General features: G+C 39.5%; 1 protein-coding gene across 3 annotated transcripts in view; it reads right to left on the reverse strand.

Annotated features, from left to right (window-relative positions):
- Positions 1-1,044: 1,044 nt before the first annotated feature.
- Positions 1,045-19,058, reverse strand: part of TTBK2 (tau tubulin kinase 2) — a 170,097-nt gene continuing 152,083 nt past the window's right edge. For all 3 annotated transcript variants that reach the window (XM_049613463.1, XM_049613462.1, XM_049613464.1), the window contains 2 exons: positions 11,608-12,881; positions 1,045-8,106 (listed from right to left, as the gene is read on the reverse strand). In XM_049613463.1, coding sequence (XP_049469420.1) covers positions 7,644-8,106; positions 11,608-12,881 — 1,737 coding nt within the window. In that variant the 3' untranslated portion in view covers positions 1,045-7,643. The remainder of the gene's footprint in view (positions 8,107-11,607; positions 12,882-19,058) is intronic.

Consider the following 19,058-nt stretch of genomic DNA (forward strand, 5'->3'; position numbering starts at 1 on the left):
GGGAGAGCGGCTGGACGATAAAGGTGAACAATTCCCCGAGAGAGACACCTGCCTTATCTTCTGTGATAAGCACACTCTTTTCTTTCTGGAGTTTAAGTTTTCTAGATACAACAGTCTCCACCCTAACGAAGTTAGGATAAAATTAGCCTAACCTCATTTGACCTTGTCTTTCTCAAAAGTTGAGTTTTCAGTCCCCTGGCCCGTGCGACGCCCGCTGTCACCATCAACTGCTCGACCATTTAAGGCTGTAAGACACGATGATTCTTGCATGGAGGCTTTTTATAATCCTCAGCCCACAACCCTTAAAGTTCCTCAGGCCACGCTGCACACAGAAGCGCTTGTCTGTACCTTTACCTTACACCAGGTTATATTATTTGGACTACTCTGCAGTTGAAATGTTAAGAGGCACATTCAGATTAGTTTATGGCAGCTTGAGTTATTTCTTAATTTCTTTTAGAAACACGAGAGAGGCAGCTCTTTGGATGTTGCTACTCACTGAGAAAATCAAGAAAGGGAAACCAGGCAGAGAGCTAGACAGATGGCAAGAACACTCCAGGCTGAACCACACCAGGCGGGGTGGAGCAGTGCCCATACGGGTGCCTCCTGAGAGTTCCTCTGGTTCAAAGGAAGGTCGCAGATGGAAAGGAGAGGGTGGTAGGGAGCAGGAATCACTCTAGTGATACAAAGGGCGTTTCCTGCAGAAAAGGAGAAAGTACCTCCAGCCAGAGGATGAAGGAGTGAAAAGGAGATCTTAATACACACAGTTTTGTTACTTCACCTTCAGTTTTATTACATGGGAAACCATCTCCTCATATCCCAGAACTCTCGTTTTTATCTGCAGGGATACTGAACACCTAGCTTCTATTCAGTCCAGGACTTCTTTTTCTAGGTCACCTCTGGATGTGGTACTGCATTTATAGTAACACCTTCTGTTCCCTGTTGATCTTGTAACCTCTGGTGCATTCAATAACTTTATTAAATCAGAAAAATATTATTTCCTGCTTTTGAAAGCAAACCATCACACAAACAGAACTAGAGTTTGCATGCGGAATGAATATTTTATTACTAGATTATAAAAATAAAATACAAAATAATTTTAAAACAGAACTTAAAACACTGTACAAAGCTTTAATATGATACAAATGGGAAAATTAAATAAATAATTACACTTTTATGTACAGATGGCCTATACAAAAGCACTCTGTGTTTCTGCCAATACTCTTATGTCCTTGGTTGCCTGAGCAAAAATGCATAAACAGGGCTGCTTGGAGGGAAAAGGTCAATACAATACCTTTGGAGGTATTTCAAAGAGCAACTTCTCATCACTCTGATTTCACGAAGAGGAGGAGAAAGGGAGAAAACTGTGGGATTATTAAAGTCCTCTATTCTACCTTACTGGTCTTGCTTGACAAGAAAATTCTTCTAGTTTGTGGTTCAATCTGATATAACAGTTGCCAAGAGTTCATAACTTTCAAGAATTATATCTAGTCAAAACTAGATGTTTCCCCCTCCCTCTTTTTTCCCCCAAACTGTTAAACTCGTAAACAAATGGCCCAATGAAATCGACACTGGCAATTTTAGGAATGGAGTCAGGAGGGGGACCAAGAACTGTGCAGGAGGGAGGGAGTGCATGGACTCCACGTGGGTTCTCTGATCTGTTCTCTGTTCAATTCACTCAATCCAATTTCAGAGCTGCAGGTGGCACAGTGTTGTGATCTTCCTAACTATTTCTGAATGCTTTTTACCTTACTGAACTAACTTACCTATCTTGTGAGTCATTTAAAAAGAAAACAGTTATGAAAAGTCCTACGGGCTTTCCCTTCCTGGGAAAGATGGCAAGAATTTTACTCCCTAAAATAAATCACATTCAAGCTCTAGTAGCCTTGTTTATCTCTTATGGGTGAGTGAAGAATACCCAGACTCCAAATATGGTGAAGTGCTGTGAATGAATTTTGAAGGATTTAAAAATGTGTATTATAAGGTGGGGAGAAAGTATCATATGGCAAGGACAGTCTATATTAAAACCTTGGGTTTACTCAATGTTTTTAGCTGGGTGAGTGAACATTTTTGTACACAATATGAAACGGTATTAAACTACTGAAAAGAGGTAAAATTCCTATCTATCATTAGTGTGTAAAATGATGTCATTGGCAAATTCTATAGTCACATGGGCTCAAAGATTTGCCTATGGAATCCTATTCTGTAGGTCAAGGAACCCAGAACCACTGGCCCAGAGTATCTAAGAGACGTGTCAGCATCACCAGTGATACATACTATGCCCATACTGTCACTGCCAATTGAAGAGGCAGGCTCTGTGAAAATTTCACAGGGTAATGAAGGAAAAGGCTTCACTTGTTTTACATGTCTCCTTAAAACCAAAGATCCAGCAAAGCGTAAGAAGTATTCAAATTATTACTAAATGTTACTTGTTGGCTATTCCCTTTTTTGAAGATTGTGTATAATAACCACAAAGTGATCTTGATCTTGTCACACATTTCCATTTTCTGATCCAAATTTGCTCAAGCGGAATAATTAAATATCCAACTTACATTTTAAAAGTCAGAGCAGATAATCACAACTCAATTAGGCAATGTAGTGATGGGCCAGGACGCTAATGTCATCATTTCATGTCCAGCCAGGGATTTCTCAGGGACTGAGGTATGCAGCATCCAAATTCTCCTTTAAATTAATAGGGATCCTTGTCCCTTGTCCTGGAGTCACTTAAAAACTATAGGAATTCCCATATACCTCCTGCAGTTCTCCATTGCACTGCTGGCAGCAGATTCTGCAGGCTCCCACGACTATCTGGGTTCACTTTCTCCTAATTCCAAAGGGATAGCCAAACTATTGAGAAATCTAATGGTACGACGTTTCTACATTCCTCCCACATCCTCGAGGTGTACACCAGAGTTCTATCGGATGAGGACAGGGAAGCAGGATGTCCTAAAAAGCACCTGGCATTTTCTGTGCACCACATCCTCCCATACAGTCTGAGGACTGCAGCTGCTGCATGTTCCCTTCTGTAAGTTAAGGTCTAAATCTGCACCTCTGGATTCAGAACTTGGGTAAATATTGACATATGACGACTACCACTGTGGTTACATGCCTCAATCCTGTAATACTTTTTGTGTTAAAACATAGATGAGTAGCTCTTCTGCAAATAAACTGTACAGACCCAAACTCAAGAAAGTTAAACAATGCCACTGTCATCAACCATTCTATCTCCTCAGTGATACAGGTGCCAAAATATGTCTCCGTTTAGGCAACGTCCCAAAACATCTGTGGTAAATGCACATAAACAGAAATGGGCAGAATATAAAAGAGTGAATGCAAACAAGTTAATTCCAAAATACATAAACACGAGAGAAGAAATGGTTCGCTAACATATGACATGTTTGGATAGATCTAAGGGAATGAAAACAGTTTTAAAATGTAAAAAACTTTGATCTCCCAAGACTAAATCTAGACTTATCTATAAATAAATATATTTTCAAATAGCCAGAATAAGATGCATTTTTTTCCCTAAGTCACTAAATTCTGAATTCCCAATCCTGTTTCTCCTTTCACCAATTCCTAATGTTAGATTCAGAATGTAGTTCCTAGAACAAAGAACCCTCTGGGGGAAAAGCATCTGTTTTTAATTCAAAACTATGGGGTATAGAAAAACTAATTATAGTTTTAACTATCTGCGTGTGGGTTTATCAAACATGCACCAATGTACACTTTTTCCTTGTAGATTGAATGCAACTATAGAAATATTTGCATAAAAATCTGTAGCCTGGAAGGAATCTCTGATGATTACCAAAGAACTTCAAGTTCCCCTAGTGGCTGGGAGCTGAAAAGAAAGAGATACTGCACAACTAGTCCACTGAATCAGGAAGCAGCTCAGATTTGCTTAGTATTTTAAAGCAAATAATACAAAGTGGATAATGACAACAGTGGTATCAATGACCATTTTGCTACTTATTTAGAACTGGACTGACTTGGCAACTTTTACAAAAAACATTCCCTTCACAACATGCAACTTAAGAAACAGTAAGTATGATGGTGCCCTTGGTCAGCAAGGCCAGCTTGCATACCAAGTTGGGAATAAGGGCACCTGCCTGAGACTTACCATTCAAAGATGTTTACATGCTGTGCTTTAAGCTTACGCCTGATATGATCCAATTTTCCTTTGTTCACTATACATTAAAGTTAAATGCCTTTATGCTGCGCAAAAGATTCTCAGGTGAAACTTTAATATTTCAAACAGTCTGTACACCCTGGAGATTTGGCAGCATAATGTAAGAAGAATGCTACCTACAGGGAATGAGCTAGTGCTAATCCATTTTCTGCTCCACACATAATTCCAGAGACTAGACATGACGGTGTAAGGGCAAGTGTGACTAGGGTTTGCCATTTTGTTGTGAGAAGAGAAACCAGGAGGCACTTGATTTTCAAAAGAGAATTTTAACTTTTGCCCCATACTATATTAGTATAGTTTGGCTGGACTTTTAATTAATGGCCATGTTTCTTAGGTAGAATAACCAAACTGATTTAAAATTGCTTGGTTGATCTGTGTTTGTCACTGAGATCTGAAATATGCCAACACTAAAAAAAAAAAAAAAAAAAAAAAAAACAAAACACACCAAAATAAATAAAAAAGAAGGAACTAAAACAACAACAAATAACCAACCCATTCTCCATACCATAACCTTAAAATAAAACAAAAACAAAAATCCTTGGGCCAAAAATGCTTTGCTCAGGGCTGCCAACTTCTCTTTTTAGCCTGAGACCTCTAACATTTCTAAAAGCACAAACTATGCTTTTAAAAACCATGAAGTAAATCTCTGTATCAGCTAGTCCTTTTAGGTGGACCTATTGATACTTAAGCAATAACTAGTCTGTTTTCTTTTGAAAGTATCAGAGCAGAACATCTTTGGTTAACTCTTTCCTCACATGCAAAATAAAATATTCTTATACGCTGAGGCTATTTCTCTCTGGATCTGGAGTTCGTCAGGGCCATTTAGAAAAGGGGGCAACACAGTAGAAAAGCTGGGAGAAAATTAAGAAACCATAGAGAGAAAACATCCAATCACCATGTTGCCATCACTGTCTGTTTTGACCGCTAGAAGAGAAACACCAGTTAAAAACAACACACACACCATAAATGCAGCCTCATCAGCTTTCCCAATGACTGGCACATTTCAGATGACAGGGGTCAGGATTTAAAGCTGGCTACCCTTAGCACAATTTAGCTAATACAACAGAAAAAAGATAATTCCTTAACTGTAGATAATTAAGGAACTGTAGATAATTCCTTACTCCACTCCCCCACCACCCAAAAAAATTGTGAGATGAAAAGAGGAACGAAGAATAGCAATTTTAAGACATTAAAAAAAATCAATTTATGTCAGACCCATGATTATCATTCCAGTTTATCCCCTTTAACCATAAGGACAGAATTATGTGATTAACATGACAAATTTTTGAACGAGTATTACAAGCATGTCCCGGTAATTTTTTCCCCTATTAAAATCTTTTAAAAGTGAAAATTAAATAACCTATCTTGGCTTGAAGGCTGCCAACCCTTGCATTATTACACAAAGAAGGCAAGAAGAATCTGAAATGTCCCATGCCAAGAACATATTTTCAGAAAATGAAGACAGGCAAGGCCCAAGTGTACGCGAGGCACACAATAGAAAGGAATTTCACCATCTGTGATCTTGAAATTACAAATGGAGAATGAGAAAGAATGAGTTTATATAAGCATATGGTTCTCTATATATTTATAAATATTTATATCATTTACCATGAAGACATGCAAGTAGTGTTATAGCAACTATTATACAATATAATACAGAAGGACTGGTCTTCCAATATTACAGTTGTTTTAGTTAAACAGCAAATATGTCTTATCTATTGCATTCCTCTGTAGTGCTTGAAACCGGAGAGAAATTAAGATTCCACACTATGCTACATTTCTTATGGGAGATCGTATAGGACTCAACAGTGCTTTGAGTTTCGTTTCGTTTTTTGTTTTTTGTTTTTTAAAAAAAGCTCAACACAGATAAAGAGAACGAGAGAAGTTCAGTGCAGCTTCAGGGCAGCTTTGATGCAGCATTAGAATGTATTCACTTAGTGAGGAAATACACTTCTTTCTTTCTTTTTTTTCTTTTTTCTTTTTTTTTTTTTTTTTTTTTTCCCAATTCAACCATGTTAAGCTTTGGCAGCAAACACAAGGTCAAAGAGAAAGCACAGATGTTTGCTAGAAGGCAAATTTCAACAGCAAGCAGACCAATTTACCTGACCTCAATAAGGTCTTTACAACACAAAACACCTACAGAGTAGAAAAGAGCCCATTTGAAAAATCTAGCATAATTTACTTTTGCCTGATTCCTGTTACTAGAAGAGTGAAATCAGAATATGCTCCTCCTCACAGCTTTATAAATTGAGGTTACAAGGAAATCAGGTCCAAAAGCCCAAATATTCAAACTAAAGCACAAGAGAAGCAGGTAATAAAACATTAAAAGATAAATACTGAGCCTAAATTTATTTCCCCAGATACTTGTTCCTTATTGGCTAAATGTATAAAATACAAAGTTTGAGGATTATAAGCCTCAACAACGTACCTAATTTCTATTTTTCTTTCTAAATATCTAAAAGCATAAAGTCACACTCCGCAGCAGTGTATTTCCCTGGTATCATCTTTGAGGTTGATATTGGAAATAGCTGGTATCCGGAAGACCTAAGAAAGTAAGGTCTACTCTGGTCGGTCTTCCTTCCATAAGGAGGAAACAGAGGGGAAGAGGGTTCTTTTGTCTTGAATGGTATTAGCCTCACTCTGTTCCTCTCTCCCTAAAGCACTGAAGCCTGGAAAGTAGCTCTATTTAGACTTCTTCCTTTACCTAAGTTTCAGTAGTTCTTTTTCACAATAAAAATATACTAAGAACTGCCGCTCCACAGAAAAATATTAGGGGACTAAAAAAAATAACTGGATTTGAAGTTTTCATCATGTGCTGCTGAAAGCATATTAGAATGTATTGTTAAAATTAGAGAGACTGCATCAGGTGAGATACACTAACTTTAAAAACTGTGAAATCCAGGGAGGGTAGTAGGCATGAGGCAAAGTAAAGGTGTGAACTCTCAATACACTAGATAAATACACAAGCCATGTGTGTATGAGCACTGGGTCTCCAGGAAAGAGACTTGTTATATATCCTAATATTAGAGCAATTCTGACTCTCCCACGTTGGGAAGTTTGAATAAAAATATTAAAACAAGAAGTTTCACTTTTGCTATATAATCTTTGAGCAATGCCTTAAAAACAAACATACCAGGCCAAACCCCTTAAAATTCCATTCCATCTCCTTCCTTTAACTCCTTTGTTTCAAAGGCAGCTAAAAAATAAGAGTTCATTTAATCTCCCCCTTGGATTTTGCTAGATTGCCCCTTCCTATGCAAAGGCATGGATTCCTGATCTGCTTGCTGCCTGCCTTAGGTAATTCCTTATCATATATTTATGTCTTCTTATAAATAATTTATGTTACTTTCTTTTGTAAGAGAAGATCAACACTGATTTTTTAAATAGACAGTACAAGGACACACATGCATCAGGTTTAGGAGGAAGACCTCACACCTTTCCCAGAGATGCAGCCCAGCTCCTATCTGCTGAGTTTAGTGGCTGACTTACTCTTCCCTGGGGGGGCTTTCGAGCCGGCCGAGTGGTGGTGGAGGCTGCTGGATCCTTTCAGGCCATTCTTGCTGGGTTTGCAATGCTCCTGTTGGCAGGACCTCCTGGAGGAGGAGGATCCTGAGTGGCTGGGAGGTGACTTGCTTCTCCCCAGATGTGGGGATGAACTCCTCTGGTCATGGTGGGGCCGTCCAGCCCTCGATGGTGAGGAACTAGATGTGCGAGGCAAGGAAGAGCTTCGAGGAGAGGCACTGGGACTTCTGCGAGGGACAACTGGACTCTTGGGTGGTGTTTTTGGATTGTGAGGGGATCCTGGACTCTTGCACTGAGTAGTGCTCCGGGGTTTCTGAGTTCCATTTTGAAGAATTTGGGCCAGGCGGGAGAAAAGGTCTGAGTCGGAATTGCTACTCCCTAGGACTTTGTATCTGCGGAGCCTTAAAGGAACAGAGAAGACTTCTTTTCATTTTAATTCATTTCAAGTGAGTCCAGAAAGTCACAATGTCCCAAATGATAATGTATCTGATGTGAGTCACGTCAGCAAACACAGGAAACAGAGTTACTCTTTCACACACCAGTTGTATGACCCTAGACAAATTATTTAACCTCTCCTAGTTTTTTTTTAAAAGTATAGTTGACATACAATGTTATATTAATTCCAGGTATAAAGCACAATGATTTCACAATTCTATACATTATACAATGCTCACCATGATAAGTTTTGTCACCGTCACTATGCAAAGTTATTACAATATCATTGACTAAATTTCCTTTGCTGTACTCCCCCCTTCACCTACTTTACCCATCCCTCCCCTCTGACAACCACCAATTGTTCTCTGTATTTATGAGTGTCTGTTTGTTTGTTTGCTTGTTCATTTTGGGTTTTTTTAGATTTCACATATAAGTGAAATCAGATGGTATCTGTCTTTCTCTGAATCACTTCCTTTGCCATAATACCCTCTAAGTCCATCTATGCTGTAAATGCCAATCCATGTTCTTTCTTTTCTATGGCTGAGCAATATTCTATTACACACACATACACACACACTCTATATCTTTATCCATTCATCCACCAATGACACTTGGGCTGTCTGCATATCTTATAAACACAGGGGTGCATTATATCTTTTCGAATTAGTGTTTGGTTTGCTTTGGGTAAATAGCAGTGGCATTACTGGATCATATGGTAGTTCCATTTTTCATTTTTTGAGGAAATCCCATACTGTTTTCCACAGCTGCTCCATAAATTCCATCCTCAGCAGCAGTTCACGTAACCTCTCCTAGCTTTTAATAGGAATGCTATCTACCTCCCAGGATTACTGAGCAGCTGAGAACAGTGGCCCAAGTATTTAGTTGGATGTCTGCCATTCAGAAGCACTTAAATGTTGTTAGTCCCTTTCCTCCTAAGGCAGGTTTGCTCTTCAACTTGAAACATCTCTAGCATGTTAGTAAGTGAGAGAGAGAGAGAGTAAACCATTTTGTTTAAGGCTCCCATGACAGAAATGTGGCATGTGCATATGCAAACATTAAGCCCCACGATGTAAGTCTTCAACATGAACTGTATTCACCAACAGCAGGAAATACAGATAAAAGTATTTTTCAACCTCATTTAATACTTTCCAAAAGGAAAAGAGTAGTCACTGGTTTCTTGGGGCCTCAGTTTCTGCCCTTGACAACAGTCTGAGATTCAGCAGAGCTGGGTTTGGGGGCTGACTGCCCTGTCTTACTGGCAATGGACCTGGGCCTTAGAATTCTAAATCTAGAGAATATTCATATGAATAGCAGTATCTTCTCTGCCCTAAATGTCTTTCTGTCTTGGGCTAAAATCCATTCAGTTAAAAAAGAATTTAAACCGCAAACTGCAGACATGCCACTCCTTATAGAAGGAAGTGGGAGAACTTCCAAGGTTGTATGATCACTGGCAGGATGCAGGGACATAAACAGCCACCATCAATCACCATCATGTGTCAGCAACAAGTTACTCAATTTTCTCTCCTCCTCCTTTTCCACCATCTACTTATTCAGACATGATGAAACTCACTCTGGTTAAGCCTACCCTCACGGATCTTATGGTAAAACTTGAAGAAGGGAATAAAATACGTCTTCTGTGCCAGGACCTAAGTGGGAAAGTTGCATTTCTGCTGAACTCCCAGATGAAGTCCAGACCGGTCAGCTCTGCAATATCTGGCACAATGCCACATGCTTGGCTTGGTTACCAAGTGCTACATTTGAGGGACATGTAAAGTGCTAAATAATAAATGATAATCAAGATTTGTTTGTTGCAGTCCAAAGCATCTCAAGCCACAGACACATTATCTCTATTAAGTACAGAAGAAAAGCAGAAGGAAGAGGGGATGTGTGGCTACAGTTCATGGAATCACCTTTAAAATGTCTCAAATGACTGCAGTTTACACATCACCATTCTCCCCATGGAATTGTAGTCCCACTGGCACTGAAAATCCAGTGTTTAGTTACCCTTGAACATGAAACCTTAGGGCAAGTCTAAACTTACCATTACCCTGGGGGAACAAGTTCTGCTGGGTAATGATACAGACAGAACTTCACTTTAATACACTTCAGAATCCATATAACAGGTGGAGACCTACTACTGTACTACCTGTAACAGGCTCTAGTTTTCAGGTAAATGTATTCTGATTTTCACCTTGTTTTAGGTAAAAGGTCATCCTTTTTCTCTTTCTTCTCCAAGGGTTTAGACCCTTCTAGTCTGTGAAAGTGAGTAATGGCTCCAAGGAAAGCATTCTTAACTGGTTCATCACCTCCCAATATTTCCCCCCTTCCTTAAAACAGAATCACTCTTGGGGTGCCCACATGGCTCAGTCAGTTAATAAGCATCCGACTCTTGATTTCGGCTCAGGTCATGATCTCAAGGTTCATGGGTCCGAACCCCTTGTCAGGTTCCACACTGATAGTGCGGAGCCTATTTGGGATTCTCTCTCTCCTTCTCTCTCTGCCTCTCTCTGGCTTGGACACACATGCAAGCCCACACATGCTCTCTCTCTCTCAAACTAAATAAACTTAAAAAATATATATATATATATGTACATATATATATATATACACACACACACACACACACACACACACACATATAAATAAAATCACTCTGTGGTCAATTATACATAAGAATACTTCAATAAACAAGTATACCATACAGTAAATATTGAAGTAATACTTTTGTAAGGCCGTATGTATCAGGCCTAGGAAAACTGCCCACAGGGTTTTTGCAGTTGCTTAATTCATTATAATCAGATAAACAACATGGTTACCATGACCCGTTCATCAAATTATGGACACAGGAGGTGCCTGGGTGGCTTAGTTGGTTGAGCGTCCGACTCTTGATTTTGGCTCAGATCATGATAATAGGGTCATCGGATTGAGCCCCACACTGGGCTCTATGCTGAGCATGGAGCCTGCTTAAGATCTCTCTCTCTCCCTCTGCCCCTTTCCCCTGCTTGCACACATTATCTCTCACTCTCTCTCTCTCTAAAATAAAATTAAAAAAATTATAGACACACTCTTTTTCACTGGAGTTTGACATCATAATGACATCTGTTATAATGGAGTATCTAGTTAAAATGGACTAGAAGACAAGTAACCTTTGTCGCATGCCAATTAAACCCAGCACAAAGCTCCATATGTATGCAACCTTATTTTATCCTCCCCAAACCATGAGGCAAATGTAAGACCTGTTTCACAGATGAGGAAACTAAGGGTCACACTGTGAGAAAGTGGGAGAGGCAAGAATTAATGTGAATCACTATGATCCCTTTTATACACTGGGCTATAAAGGCTGGAAAAGGCAGGGGAGGAAGTAGATGATCAGAAACAGGCAACGAAGAAATGAAACCACTGATATATCATAATCAAGCAGACACAGAAATAACACTACACACTTAACACAGAACACATGGCATTACCTGGCTTCTACTCCAGGCCTCGTAGGGGGCTTTCCTGGTGGTGGCCGAGGCAAGAACTGAGCTGAAGTTGCGGTACTAACTTGATCTGTGTTGACCCATGAAACTGGCCTTGGAATTTTGCTCTTTCTGGACTGGGAGATGATGGGTGACAGAAAGCTGTCTTCGGCTGATCTGCTCAGGTGTGAGTCTACAGCCAGTCTTGAAAAGGGAGTGAAGACTTCCTCCTCAGAAAAGGGAGCAGGAACAGTAGCTAGTCTCTCCTCTAGCAATTTATCAGAGGCACTTGAGAGGTCCCCAAGGAAAGACTTGAGTTGCCTTTTTTCCACAAGAAGCCTGACTAGGTCTGGCTGATAAGCTTTCTTTTGGAGGAGCTTTTCTTTTGCAGAGACTGGAGAGGATGATTCAAAAGTTGAATCTATTTCTTGTGCTAAAACAGGGATTCGGCTGTGTCTAGTTACAAAAGATGACTTAACCACATCCTTTCGGGATGGTGGACAATGTTCACTCTCTGAAACACAATGAAATAATTCTCCATTTCTAGGGGCAATTTTCTCTCTCTTACCCTCTTGGTGCAAAAAAGTAGACAGGTCTCCCTGATGACCTGGCAAGTCTTCACTCCTGATGTCATCATCCTTAGATAGCTTACTTTTTTGCATTGCTGCCACCTGACCTATCTGTCCTTCAACATGTGAGTCAATGACTCGTGGAGAAATTTCTGAAGTTCCAACTGCCAGAAGCTTCATTATCTCGTGATTTTTGTCTTGATTTGGCACCACACTAAAAGTCTGTGTCTTTGTCACATCAAGAGGTTCAGTAGTAGCTGAGTGATCCCTTTCCGCAGTTACCAAGTCTCCTGGAAGAGAGGCGATCTCAATATAATGCTGTCCTTTACTTAACTTCTCATCTTCATTATCTGATCCTAGAAGAATGCTTTTCTCTTCGGTTTCTCTAGGGAGACTCTCAAATTCTCTCACAGCCAGTCTGTTATGGTCAGCGAGGTCTTTTGGTTCCAGGTCTTGAGATTTGTTACTCTCTCTAATACTGGGTAACAAGTCATGACCAATATGATCTATCTGAAGCCCCAAGTCTGTTCTGCTTCCTCCACTAGGAGGCTCACCCTCTGTTACAACTAGGCCAGAGAAGTTCTCCCGTGGAGAGTAAAGTTCTACAGTGGGCTCAACAGGCTGAAGGTCTCTCCTCTCTGGCTGCTGACCATAGTGAAAGCTTCCTGAAGTTGACTGTGTGGATGCCACAGAAGGTCTAGGAATTGTAATCTGGAGACACAGAAGAAAAAACATAATGCAATAATGTGGAATATTAATGAAGATGGATGATTTGAAATTTAATACTTAAAATTCTAATTTATTAGAGGAACACAGATGTTGACCAGGTCTGTCCAACTCATACCTAAAATGAATAATTCTCAGTCAAAGTACATGACACTTAAGCTCCCCTACTCAGGAGCTACATAAAACAGTCTCTGTCTAGGCTCATCCCTGCCTTTACTTTAGCCTGCTCTGTGCTCTGGAAGATGAATTTCTATACACTGCACTATCCAGGCTCCCTTGCCTTCTGATTTCTGGTTGGGTTTGCCCAATGGGAAGCACCAACAGAGAATCAGAGAGTTGAGGAGAGAAAGGTCTGGGTATTAATTCTCTCTGCTTCCTGCCCAAGGGAGAGGAGCATTGGTGGTGACTACATTCTACCACTTCTAGCCATAGCTGCTGTTGCATGGCGCTTCTCCCAGCTTCTGCTCCTTCTTCCTTCTCTTGCAGGACTCAAGATAAAACTGACTCCCTCTACTGACGGTCCTGTTGGTTCTCTTTAGTCTATCCACACATCCGTAAAAAGTTGTTTTCATTAAATTCTAAGCCCCCTTCAGTGTGCCAGCTACTTCCTGCCAGAATCCAGATATAGGATTACAGGAAAAAATCATTGGCAAATTACTCTAAGTTTAAAAACTCTGGATTTACATGCATTTTGTTTCCCATAAATCCTAGCAATCAAACAATGTTAGGAATATTTTATCTTCTTATAAGCAAAGACTTGCAAAGATGTTTCCTTATGTTTCATTAGTTTCTTTAATTTTTTAAAGACAAGCCTATGATAAATTCTACCGTCCTTCCACTGAGGTCATTTCAATTCTATGTGAATGAGATAGATACAGTATCTAGTAAGAATGTCCTTTCTTAAGACTCCTAAAGTTTCTACATTTTATGACATGTAAGAAAAAAAAAGTGACATGTAAGGAGACAGAAAATGTCAACCACATACACTGATAAGGAAAAAAGCCTTTCTGAGAAATCAAGTAAGTCAAATTACTTAATGAAACCAATTATGTTTTGGGGAAACTATGGAAATTGGCCTGAATTCAAAGCAAAATGAATGTGGAGCTGTCATGGGAGACTTCACTTAGATCCCATCTTAATCCAAAGACATCAAGAAATGGGTGTAGTTCCAGAGTCAGAGAAACTGTCTGGATTTTTTTCCTCTGTATATCAGGAATACAATCAGGTTTAAGAACATGTAAAGCTTGGGGCGCCTGGGTGGCTCTCAGCTGGGTAAGTGTCCAACTCTTGATTTTGGCTCAGGTCATGTTCTCACAGCTTGTGGGTTCAGGCCCCACATCAGGCTCTGCACTGGCAGAGCAGAGCCTGCTTGGGATCTCTCTCTCTCTCTCTCTCTCTCTCTCTCTCTCTCTCTGCTCCTCCCCTGCTCACTCTCTTTGAAAATAAGGAAATAAACATTTAAAAAAAAAGACATGTAAAGCTTGTCGTAAGTCCAGCCCAGGAGAAAACACCTAACTAATTTCCTGAAATAGCTCCTGAATGGAACCAGTGTCCTGAGCATCTGTCTGATTAATTGAATACAGGCTGTTTAGGTTCAGATCAGAATTCTTACAATAAGCCCAGACCTCTAATGACCTTCAGGAAAAGGGAGTCAGTTCTAGTGGTCTGTTGCCCTTCAGGAAGTCACTTTACACTTGTATCTCTTTTTCATTGTTCTAAAATATATTCATTCAGGCAGCTGACAATTTGCTAGTATATTTTAAAAAATGATATTGAAACCTAGAATACATAGTTATTTACTATTCGAAATGTATTTTTTAAGACCTGGGAGTCAGGGTGATAAGAAAACCAGGTAAGAAGTTACAATAAATGTCAAATAACAAGGGAGATGACTCTACCTACAGTCAAAATAAAACAACAGTCATTTCATTATTATATGTAATTTCAGAAATATCAGCCAAAATAAACTCAGCAGTGTTTAGAGAAAAACATTCCAATGATCTTCTGAGATTAGAGCTAGGGAATCAATGCACTTGTGAGCTTAATTCATCTTAGATTCAGGACATAAATGGATGTGTATGTGTGGCAAGAAAAAAGGGTGACAGTCTTCTACACATGTAAGATACAGGAACATCAGATAGGAGAATTTATTTTCTTGAAAAAGATTCTGAGCAATTATGAAAAACTGCATAAAATATGCTCATATAATATTTCTACAGCACCTAAAATTTCTAAAATGTTCCTAAAATCATTTCTACAAATGTCATTTCATAACTGCCCTGTATTTTCATTGGGTACTATTGTTGACACAAATTTCACAAAGTGAGAAAAAAAACCTTGGTAAAAAAAAGTCAGGGATAGGATTTAAGGATTTTGAAATCATACATAGCATAGCAAAGCATTCTGACATGCACTACACTCTCAAGTGAAGTCTGGGAAAGAGTCTGCAAAAACATTATCTGATGAGATAAAAGGAGAAAACCAAAGATCAATAGCTGAATACAGAGAAAGAAAAGGCTAATTCTAAGTGTATCTGAAAACAGATTCCTTGACCTCAGACTGTAAGACACAAAAGCACTTCCCATAATTGGAAATTAATTAACAATCTGCCAGGAAGCCATATGCATCTTTTATATCTTTAATTTCTATAATTCACAAACACTTCATTAAGGCATGAATTCCATCAGTGCCTTTCTTCTGTTCTCTAACTGGTTCTCTAAAGGTAAACACCTTTTTACAGAACTAGAAAATGACCTCAATATTTTCCATGTCTTTCATATTAGTTTTATTAATGCCTGCTACTCAGTTTGACTAACCTCAGTCTCGTTACTTTTTAGTTCAGATAAAGCAGCCTCATTATTTATAATTACCCCATGTTTACAACTGGCCACATAACAAGAGACAGTAAACTGTAAACTATTATTTACATTTAACTTATAAATAATTATCCTTTAACTTTTATCTCATTCAAGGAGTATAATGTTATTAATAAAAACTTTGGGAAATTCAACAGGCATACCAAACAGCCTCTCTTCCAAATAAAATGTCATATATGAAATATCTAGATCTCCTTTTGGTTTTTGACAAATAATTTACGATATATCGGTAGTAGAATAATTTATTAGTTCCCACTATAGCCAAGAATAACTGAGTTATATGAACACATTCCTGGTCTATTAAAAAAAATTAAATTTTAAACATTCGCATTTCTTTGGGCCATTCAAATTCCACTATACGCTTCTTTTGCTCAAAGCATCTTTATGTGACACTTCATACAAGTGTTAAAACTTATGAATGAAACTAAAACACTATTATTGAACCATGTTTTTAATGTATCAAATGTTTATTACTAAAAAGTGAGTACACGGCAGTGATAACATTTGAGTATTAAGAGGCCTTATCGGGGGAGCACCTGGGTGGCTCAATTGGTTCAGCGTCCAACTTTGGCTCAGGTTATGATCTCGCAGTTCGTGAGTTCGAGCCCCTTGTCGGGCTCTGTGCTGACAGCTCAGAGCCTGGAGCCTGTTTCAGATTCTGTGTCTCCCTCTCTCTCTGCCTGTCCCCCACTCATGCTGTCTCCCTCTGTCTCTCAAAAATAAACATAAAAAAAAAAAGAGGTCCTATCTGCTAACAGAATGTCCCACTCTCTCACTCTTTATCCCTGTTGCTTACTCTGACCATGTTGCTTACTATTGCTGAAGATGTTGTTACACTGTGGCTTGGCTTATGAATATGGAGGCTGACTAGAGGAGGAATGGAGAGAGCAGCAATGTGCTACATAGGTAGGTAAAACTGAAAACCTGAAGCCTCGAGCCGAAGTAAACAAAAAGTAAAAGTTGCTTTTCCCCTTCCCATTACCCACTTCTCAGAGATACTCACTCATCATTAATAGTTCAAGTGTTTTTTAGCAGGATTTGAAACTATGAGAATTTCGTGGGGGTACCAAAAATCATAAGCAGGCCACAACCCCACACCAAAGAATACAAGTCACAGAAAAGACAGACGGAAGTAAAAATATTTTTGGTTGGCCTGCAATTACACATCACATACTTGACTACAGGATTTCATGGTCAGTTTTCAAGCCCCTTCATATAATACTGGAAGACACTTCAGGGGTCGCTCTAGTTCAACTATTCCCAACTTCCATAACCTACAGATTTCTATCAAAGCATCAATAACACTTCATTTGTTTCCCTTTACTAGCTTGAAGATGCTTGGAAGCAGTGAGGAGACTCACTGGGCTCTGAATTCTTTTGATGCCTAGTGCAGTACTTGACACACAGTAGATGCTGGATAATTGTTGAATAAAATTCCCCTCCCTCAATCTTGGCAGTTTCTTGTCCCACAACCCACACATCTCAGCGGAGCAGGCCGATGCCCTTTATCACCTTACCTTTTGCATTTTATCTTCAGCCCCTTTCCTTTGCCCTAAGGAAAGGGCAGTTAAGACTCTCAATCACTTATTTCAATGCTCTGAACTGTGGTCTTCAAGTCTCTGTGCCTCTGCACATACTGTGTTCTTTGCCTCACAGCCCTGCATCTCCCTCCAGCAAACTAATTCATCCTTCAGAGTCCTCTTATTTTTGAAGTGCACCTTAACCTTTCCAGAAAAATATTTTTAATTGTTATTTCCTCTCTAATTATGAAAGTAATGTATTTTCAAAATTTCATTTTTCATGGTAAGAAAAATTAGAAAATAAAGAAAAGTTTAGAAAATAAAAACACCCAATATTGTACTCCTCAGTCCTAGGTAGACTGATCTGTGCCCTCCTTTGTGTACACAGATCCACTAGAATCACTTCACGTTGTTTAAGGTAACTGTTAGACATAGGCCCTCAGTGCCAACCTGGAAGGCTGGTGCCAACTGTTTATCCCTGGGGTAAAGCATAGAGCCTGGAACTCAGGAGACACTGAATAGGACTGAAGGAATGAAAAGAACAGAATTAAGGCAATGCAATCACTGCTGATTTGAATTTTATAGTACTGGTATTGGTACTCCTGTAAATACAGTCAGAGGAATCCTCTTTGTAGATGCTGACTACCAGATAGATCACAAAACAATTATGTGACTCCTTTCCATTTTGTCTTGCTCCCCGTGTGTGTTGTGACTCGCAGCCCCTTTCTTCTTCTCAGTGTCTAAGAAACAAGTCAAAGAGGAAATTCCTTCAAATGTTGATAATCCCCTGATGTGAGGAACAGAACACAGAATGTACTCCACTAGTTATCTGCCTCTTTACAGATTATCTCCCTGTCCTATGGTTTGGTGTCATCAGTGCAAAAAAGGACAATAATTTTCCCTCTGCTTCTTCCATAGAGTCGCTGTTAGGATCAACTACGAAAAGTATTCTATGAAATATGGATGTAAGATAATATGGTAGCCAGTCTCTATGATGGCCCCCAATGACCTCTGCCCCTTGGTATTCATACCCTTGTATAGGCCCTCCCACACTGTAGCCGGATTGGTCTGTGTGACTACCAGAATATGACAGAAGTGATGGCATGCCCTTCTGAGATGAGGTTATAAAAGAAATTATGGCTTCTATCATGGTGGAGGCATGTTGGCTCTACCACCCCACCCACTCCCCTATCTCTATCTCCTTCTCTCCTTACTCAGTGACAAAGTCAGCTGCCACTGTCAAGAATGGAGAGACCCAAGTGGTGAGGAACCAAAGCCTTTGGCCAACAGCTACTGAGGTCTGCCTACAGTCATGTGAGTGAGCCTGGAAGTGGATCTTCCCATCCTGGTTGAACCTTACAATGATTTCAACCCTAGCTGACAGCTTGACAGCAACATCATGAAAGACCCTGAGCCAGAACCATTAGATTGAGCCACTCCTACATTCTTAACTCTCAGAAAAGTGTGAAATAACTTTGTTGTTTAAAGCTGCTAAATTTGAGGGGTACCTGGGTGGCTCAGTTGGTTAAGTGACTGACTTCGTTTTGGCCCAGGTCATGATCTCACGGTTCATGAGTCTGAGCCCCACACTGGCCTCTCTGCTGTCCGTGCAGAGCCTGCTTCAGATTCTCTGTCTCCCTCTCTCTCTCTGCCCCTCCCCACACTCTCTCTCTTAAAAATAAACATTAAAAAAACTTTTTTATAAAATAAATAAAGCCGTTAAATTTGGAATAATTTGTTACACAGCAACAGGTAACATATTGTTG

The sequence above is a fragment of the Panthera uncia genome (genome assembly GCF_023721935.1).
Source record: "Panthera uncia isolate 11264 chromosome B3 unlocalized genomic scaffold, Puncia_PCG_1.0 HiC_scaffold_1, whole genome shotgun sequence".
Taxonomy (NCBI): Eukaryota; Metazoa; Chordata; class Mammalia; order Carnivora; family Felidae; genus Panthera; species Panthera uncia.